Raw genomic sequence first — 8,915 nt, forward strand, 5'->3', positions numbered from 1 at the left:
TAAATATATATATATATATATATATATATATATATATATATATATATATGAACATGTTGTTTATGTTAATAAAGTAATATATGAACATGTTTATGTTAATAAAGTAACATATGAACATGTTTATGTTAATAAAGTAACATATGAACATGTTTATGTTAATAAAGTAATATATGAACATGTTTATGTTAATAAAGTAATATATGAACATGTTGTTTATGTTAATAAAGTAATATATGAACATGTTTATGTTAATAAAGTAACATATGAACATGTTTATGTTAATAAAGTCATATATGAACATGTTGTTTATGTTAATAAAGTAATATATGAACATGTTTATGTTAATAAAGTAATATATGAACATGTTTATGTTAATAAAGTAATATATATGTTGTTTATGTTAATAAAGTAATATATGAACATGTTTATGTTAATAGAGTAATATATGAACATGTTGTTTATGTTAATGAAGTCATATATGAACATGTTTATGTTAATAAAGTAATATATGAACATGTTGTTTATGTTAATGAAGTCATATATGAACATGTTTATGTTAATAAAGTAATATATGAACATGTTTATGTTAATAAAGTAATATATATGTTGTTTATGATAATAAAGTAATATATGAACATGTTTATGTTAATAAAGTAATATATGTGTTGTTTATGATAATAAGAAAAAAAATATCAATATTATATTGTATATATACGTATATATATATATATATATATATATATATATATATATATATATATATATATATACGTATATATATATATATATATATATATATATATATATATATATATATATATATATATATATACGTACTACATCTATATATATATATATATACTGTACTACATCTCAGAGGTACGTATTGTACTTTTACTACTTTATGCAACAGGCAGCAGAACTGGAGGAAGTGAATACTTTGTGGAGTTTCCCGTGTGGGCGGGGCCTCCAGCAGGAAGTATCTCCTTAGTTTCTGCTGTCAATCATGTTCCCGCAGCTCCTGCACGGGGCCGCTCCTTGGACCTGTGACCTGTGAGCAGGTGGACCAGCTGAACAGGTGACCCGGTGGATCAGGTGACCCGGTGGATCAGGTGGATCAGACCCGGCTACCCGGCTATGAGCGACGCCGTCCTGCTGGACCTGCTCCACGGCTGCGGTCCGGGCTGCCGCGGCGCGTCCCCGCGGGAGGAGGCCGCGCGCCCGTCTCACGTCTTCCTGCTGTGCGAGGCGCGTGACCGGCACGAGCACCGCCTCCCCGCCGCCTTTGTGAGCTCGTGCAGGAGCGTGCACGCGCTGGACTCGGGCTCCACGGCGGCGCGCCTGTACCGGTTCAAGCAGACCCTGGACCAGCTGGACCTGAGCGCAGTGCGCGTCCTCACGACCCCGCGGGGCCGCGCCGTGCTGCGCGTCTACCAGGAGCTGCTGTTCACGGCGCTGTACACCTTCGAGTACCACGTGGACGCGCTCACCTGTCCGGGCTGCGCAGGCTCCGCCCACTCGCACTCACCTGGCCCCGTAGAGGAAGAGGTGTCCGGATTCCTGCAGCAGCTGCCGGCCCTGAAGGGGGCCATCCGGGTCCTGAAGTCTTCACTGATCCCAGGTCGGTTTAGAAAAGTTTTAAAAGAAAGTTTAAAAATATTAGTTTATTTTATATATATATAAACTAATATAAAATAAACTAATACCTCGACTAATAATTTTAAAATATTAGTTTTTATATATATATATATATATATATATATATATATATATATATATATATATAATAAACTAATACAGTACAATAATAATAGTAGAATAATAGTTTATTATATATATATATATATATATATATATATATATATATATATATATATATAAACTAATACCTCTACTAATAAATTAAATATACATAAATATATACATCACTGAAAATACCATACAAAGTTACATTCAATGTTTTCTCTCTATCCAGATGTGAAAAATACTTCCTGAAAACACAATAAAACACAAACCAAACTCCATGAGAGTATTTACATATTTAATGTTAACGTTTGACAAACGAATGATTTAAAATATTGAATAAGTCTTAATTTGAGTGGAATAAAATGTGATTTCATTAATGTGTTGTTCTCAGGTAACTCCCCCTGTGAGAATGGCTCTGAACATATGCACACGCTTTAATGGTCTCTCTCTCTCTCTCTCTCTCAGAATGTTTCGGTCATGGGTTCAGTACTCGGTCCGGCGGCGTCTCCTACATCCCGACCTTGTCCTCTTTGAATCTGTTCAGCAGCAAAAGGAGGAGGGACCCCGGAGCCGTGGTCCAGGAGAACCGGCGCAGACTGGCCCTCCATGCTGGGTTCCACCCGCAGCCCCTCTGTCTGGTCAAGGTACCGCCTACCTGAGTCCTCAAGGTACCGCCTACCTGAGTCCTCAAGGTACCGCCTACCTGAGTCCTCAAGGTACCGCCTACCTGAGTCCTCAAGGTACCGCCTACCAGAGTCCTCAAGGTACTGCCTACCAGCCCACCTGAGTCCTCAAGGTACCGCCTACCTGAGTCCTCAAGGTACCGCCTACCTGAGTCCTCAAGGTACCGCCTACCTGAGTCCTCAAGGTACCGCCTACTAGAGTCCTCAAGGTACTGCCTACCTGAGTCCTCAAGGTACTGCCTACAGCCCACCTGAGTCCTCAAGGTACTGCCTACCAGAGTCCTCAAGGTACTGCCTACCAGAGTCCTCAAGGTACTGCCTACCTGAGTCCTCAAGGTACTGCCTACCAGAGTCCTCAAGGTACCGCCTACCTGAGTCCTCAAGGTACCGCCTACCTGAGTCCTCAAGGTACTGCCTACCAGAGTCCTCAAGGTACCGCCTACCTGAGTCCTCAAGATACTGCCTACCTGAGTCCTCAAGGTACCGCCTACCTGAGTCCTCAAGGTACCGCCTACCTGAGTCCTCAAGATACTGCCTACCAGAGTCCTCAAGGTACCGCCTACCTGAGTCCTCAAGGTACCGCCTACCTGAGTCCTCAAGATACTGCCTACCAGAATCCTCAAGGTACTGCCTACCTGAGTCCTCAAGGTACTGCCTACAGCCCACCTGAGTCCTCAAGGTACCGCCTACCAGAGTCCTCAAGGTACCGCCTACCAGAGTCCTCAAGGTACCACCTACCTGAGTCCTCAAGGTACCGCCTACCTGAGTCCTCAAGGTCCTGAAGTGTGTTTTCTTTGCTTTTGTTGACTTTAAAGTGTCGTGTCCTGCAGGTGGACCACGGCAGCCATGTTTGGGTCGTGGGCAGCGCTGAGCCGGAGCACTACGATGCCGTGGTCACCGACCGGCCAGGCGTGGTCGTGGCGGCGCCGGGAGCCGACTGCATGCCCATCCTGTTCGCCGACCCGGTGTCAAAGGTCATCGGAGCGGCTCACGCAGGTAACAACACCTCTACAATATACATATACATGACAATATACATATACATGGCAATATACATTTACATGACAATCACCACTGTGACTATGTGGTTTACAAGTACCTCAGTGTAGTACCTGTAGTACTTGAGTACCTGTAGTACTCAAGTACCTATCCTCGGTTCTCAGGTTGGAAGGGTACCCTGATGGGCGTTGCTATGGCGACGGTGGGCGTCATGGTGAGGGACTTCGGTTGCCGGGCGACGGACATCGTGGTCGCCGTGGGACCGTCGGTCGGCGCCTGCTGCTTCACGCTGGACCGGCAGCCGGCGCTGGACTTCCTCCAGGTCCACCAGGACTGTGTCCCCGACCCAGAGGCCACCAGACCACACGTCAACATCCGCCTCGCCAACAGGTACAGGGGGGGAGGGGACGAGGGGAGAGGAGACGAGGAGGGAGGGGAGGGGAGGAGCGAGGACGAGGGGAGGAGAGGGGACAGGAGGGGAGTGGAGGAGAGAAGAGGAGACGAGGGGACAAGGGGGGAGGGGACGAGGGGAGAGGAGATGAGAATAAAGTACAGTAGAGGACAATAAAGGACGGTAGAAGACAATACAGGACAGTAGAAGACAGTAGAAGACAATAAAGGACAGTAGAAGACAATACAGGACAGTAGAAGACAATAAAGGTCAGCAGAAGACAATAAAGGACAGTAGAAGACAGTATAAGACAATACAGGACAGTAGAAGACAATAAAGGTCAGCAGAAGACAATACAGGACAGTAGAAGACAGTAGAAGACAATAAAGGACAGTAGAAGACAATAAAGGACAGTATAGGACAGTAGAAAACAATAAAGGACAGTAGAAGACAATAAAGGACGGTAGAAGACAATGCAGAACAATAGAGGACAGTATAAGACATTAAAGGACAATAGAAGACAATAAAGGACGGTAGAAGACAATAAAGGACAATAAAGGACAGTAGAGGACAGTAGAAGACAATACAGGACAGTAGAAGACAATAAAGGTAAGCAGAAGACAATACAGGACAGTAGAAGACAGTAGAAGACAATAAAGGACAGTAGAGGACAGTAGAATACAATAAAGGACGGTAGAAGACAATACAGAACAGTAGAGGACAGTATAAGACAATAAAGGACAGTAGAGGACAGTAGAAGACAATAAAGGACGGTAGAAGACAATAAAGGTCAGCAGAAGACAATAAAGGTCAGCAGAAGACAATACAGGACAGTAGAAGACAGTAGAAGACAATAAAGGACAGTAGAAGACAATAAAGGACAGTAGACACGTCTCCAGCTGACCGTCCTGCGTGTTTACAGTAAAGTGTGACTCTACTGTCTCATGAAACAGAGTCCTCCTCCAGAGAGTAGGCGTCCTCCCTGAACACATCCATGACGACTCGGAGACGCAGCGGTCCTGTGTGACGCCCTGCAGCTGCTGCCACCCAGAGGACTTCTTCTCCCACACCAGGGACGGACTCAACTTCGGCACCCAGGTGGGCTTCCTGTGGATCAGGGGGACGGACCGAGGGGACGGACCGAGGGGACGGACCGAGGGGACTCCTGGTTGGTCCGGAGTATCTCACCCCTAGCAGGTAGATGATACCGGGAGACACCTGGACACACCCGGAGACGCCAGAACACACCTGAAGACACCAGAACACACCTGAAGACACCAGAAGACACCGGGGACGGGCTCAACTTCGGCACCCAGGTGGGCTTCCTGTGGATCAGGGGGACGGACACCTGGAGACACCTGAAGACGCCAGAACACACCTGAAGACACCAGGACACACCTGGAGACCCTGGAGACACCAGAACACACCAGGACACATCTGGAGACACCAGAACACACCAAGACACACCTGGAGACGCATGGAGACACCAGAACACACCAGGACACACCTGGAGATACCTGGAGACACCAGAACACACCTGGAGATACCAGAATACACCTGGAGACACCAGAATACACCAGGACACATCTGGAGACACCAGAACACACCAAGACACACCTGGAGACGCCTGGAGACACCAGAACACACCAGGACACACCTGGAGATACCTGGAGACACCAGAACACACCTGGAGACACCAGAACACACCTGGAGATACCAGAATACACCTGGAGACACCAGAATACACCTGAAGATACCAGAATACACCTGGAGACACCAGGAGACACCAGGAGACACCAGGAGACACCAGAACACACCTGGAGACACCAGAACACACCTGGAGATACCTGGAAACACCAGAACACACCAAGACACACCTGGAGACACCAGAACACACCTGGAGATACCTGGAGACACCAGGACACACTAAGACACACCTGGAGACACCAGAACACACCTGGAGACACCGAACACACCTGGAGATACCTTGAGACACCAGAGCACACCTGGAGATACCTGGAGACACCAGAGCACACCTGGAGACACCAGAACACACCTGGAGATACCAGAGCACACCTGGAGACACCAGAACACACCTGGAGATACCAGAGCACACCTGGAGACACCAGAACACACCTGGAGATACCTGGAGACACTAGAACACACCAAGACACACATGGAGACACCAGAGCACACCCGGAGACGCCTGGAGACACCAGAACACACCTGGAGACACCAGAACACACCTGGAGATACCTGGAGACACTAGAACACACCAAGACACACATGGAGACACCAGAGCACACCCGGAGACGCCTGGAGACACTAGAACACACCTGGAGACACCAGAACACACCTGGAGACACCAGAACACACCAAGACACACATGGAGACACCAGAACACACCAGGAGACAACTGGAGACACCAGAACACACCTGGAGATACCTGGAGACACCAGAACACACCTGGAGATACCAGATCACACCTGGAGATACCAGATCACACCTGGAGACACCAGAACACACCAAGACACACCTGGAGATACCAGATCACACCTGGAGACACCAGAACACACCAAGACACACCTGGAGACACCAGAACACACCTGGAGATACCTGGAGACACCAGGACACACTAAGACACACCTGGAGACACCAGAACACACCTGGAGACACCGAACACACCTGGAGATACCTTGAGACACCAGAGCACACCTGGAGATACCTGGAGACACCAGAGCACACCTGGAGACACCAGAACACACCTGGAGATACCAGAGCACACCTGGAGACACCAGAACACACCTGGAGATACCAGAGCACACCTGGAGACACCAGAACACACCTGGAGATACCTGGAGACACTAGAACACACCAAGACACACATGGAGACACCAGAGCACACCCGGAGACGCCTGGAGACACCAGAACACACCTGGAGACACCAGAACACACCTGGAGATACCTGGAGACACTAGAACACACCAAGACACACATGGAGACACCAGAGCACACCCGGAGACGCCTGGAGACACTAGAACACACCTGGAGACACCAGAACACACCTGGAGACACCAGAACACACCAAGACACACATGGAGACACCAGAACACACCAGGAGACAACTGGAGACACCAGAACACACCTGGAGATACCTGGAGACACCAGAACACACCTGGAGATACCAGATCACACCTGGAGATACCAGATCACACCTGGAGACACCAGAACACACCAAGACACACCTGGAGATACCAGATCACACCTGGAGACACCAGAACACACCAAGACACACCTGGAGACACCAGAACACACCAAGACACACCTGGAGACACCGGAACACACCTGAAGATACCTGGAGACACCAGAACACACCTGGAGACACCGGAACACACCTGGAGATACCTGGATACACCAGAACACACCTGGAGACACCAGAACACACCAAGACACACATGGAGACACCAGAACACACCAGGAGACACCTGGAGACACCAGAACACACCTGGAGATACCTGGAGACACCAGAACACACCATAACACACCTGGAGACACCAGAACACACCAAGACACACCTGGAGATACCAGATCACACCTGGAGACACCATAACACAGCTGGAGACACCATAACACACCTGGAGACACCAGAACACACCAAGACACACCAGAACACACCAGGAGACACCAGAACACACCTGATCACGACCAACTTCTTTAACTTCTCGTCGGTAGTATTAGTACTTTACTCTAACAGTATTTTTACACACAGATGTCAGTACTTTTACTGGAACAGAACAAGTACTATTACCACAGTGAAGTATTTTTTATTGTAATACTCCCTCCACCACTGATATTAAATATGTAAATATAAAGTGAAATATTCCATATTTCTCCTGATGAATAATGTTCTGATTAATTTTAATATCAATAAATATGAACTGACTGTTTTATTTAAAGACTAATTAACGTCAATGAGCCGTTCAGGGCAGGAGGCAGACGTGGGAAATACGGACGCTGTGGCTTCATCAGTATATTTAGAACTGAAACTATAATGAATAAATATGACACTCAATTAGAAGGCTGTGTCTTATTTAAAATGACTCAATCATCTCCAAAACAAAGCTCACAACTCATTTAAATATTCCATATGTCCATTAGTGATTTGTATTCTATATTGGAGGTTCTTGATGTGAAATATTGTAATAAATAAATTAGCTGTCCATAGGATGATTCTGAAACTTCCTGTATTATATATATATATATATATATATATATATATATATATATATATATATTTATATTTATATATATATATATATATATATATATATATATATATATATCAATATATATATATCAATATATATCAATATATCAATATATATATATATCAATATATATATATCGATATATATATATCAATATATATCAATATATCAATATATATCGATATATATATATATCGATATATATATATATATATCGATATATATATATATATCGATATATATATATCGATATATATATATATATATCGATATATATATATATATCGATATATATATATCGATATATATATATATATATCGATATATATAATATCGATATATCGATATATATATATCGATATATATATATATATATCGATATATATATATAGATATCTATATAGATATCGATATATATATCTATATAGATATCTATATATATATAGATATCTATATATATATATCTATATATATATATCTATATATAGATATCTATATATATATATCTATATATAGATATCTATATATATATATCTATATATATATATCTATATATATATAGATATCTATATATATATATCTATATATATATATAGATATCTATATATAGATATCTATATATATATATAGATATATCTATATAGATATATATATATATCTATATAGATATCTATATATATATATATAGATATCTAGATATCTATATATATATATATATATATATATATATATATATATATCTATATAGATATCTATATATATATATATAGATATCTATATAGATATCTATATATATATATATATATATCTATATATATATATATATAT

The 8,915-nt window shown here is 43.2% G+C and overlaps 1 protein-coding gene across 1 annotated transcript; it reads left to right on the plus strand.

Moving 5' to 3' along the window:
• Positions 1-1,137: 1,137 nt before the first annotated feature.
• lacc1 (laccase (multicopper oxidoreductase) domain containing 1) lies at positions 1,138-5,445 on the plus strand (the record flags this gene model as incomplete). Its single annotated transcript, XM_079226280.1, has 5 exons — positions 1,138-1,621; positions 2,212-2,390; positions 3,260-3,425; positions 3,593-3,818; positions 4,773-5,445. The coding sequence occupies 5 exons, from the start codon at positions 1,138-1,140 to the stop codon at positions 5,011-5,013; spliced, it is 1,296 nt and encodes a 431-aa protein (XP_079082406.1). The 3' UTR covers positions 5,014-5,445.
• Between the last annotated feature and the right edge of the window lie 3,470 nt (positions 5,446-8,915).

This window comes from Taurulus bubalis, assembly GCF_910589615.1.
Source record: "Taurulus bubalis genome assembly, chromosome: 1".
Lineage (NCBI taxonomy): Eukaryota > Metazoa > Chordata > Actinopteri > Perciformes > Cottidae > Taurulus > Taurulus bubalis.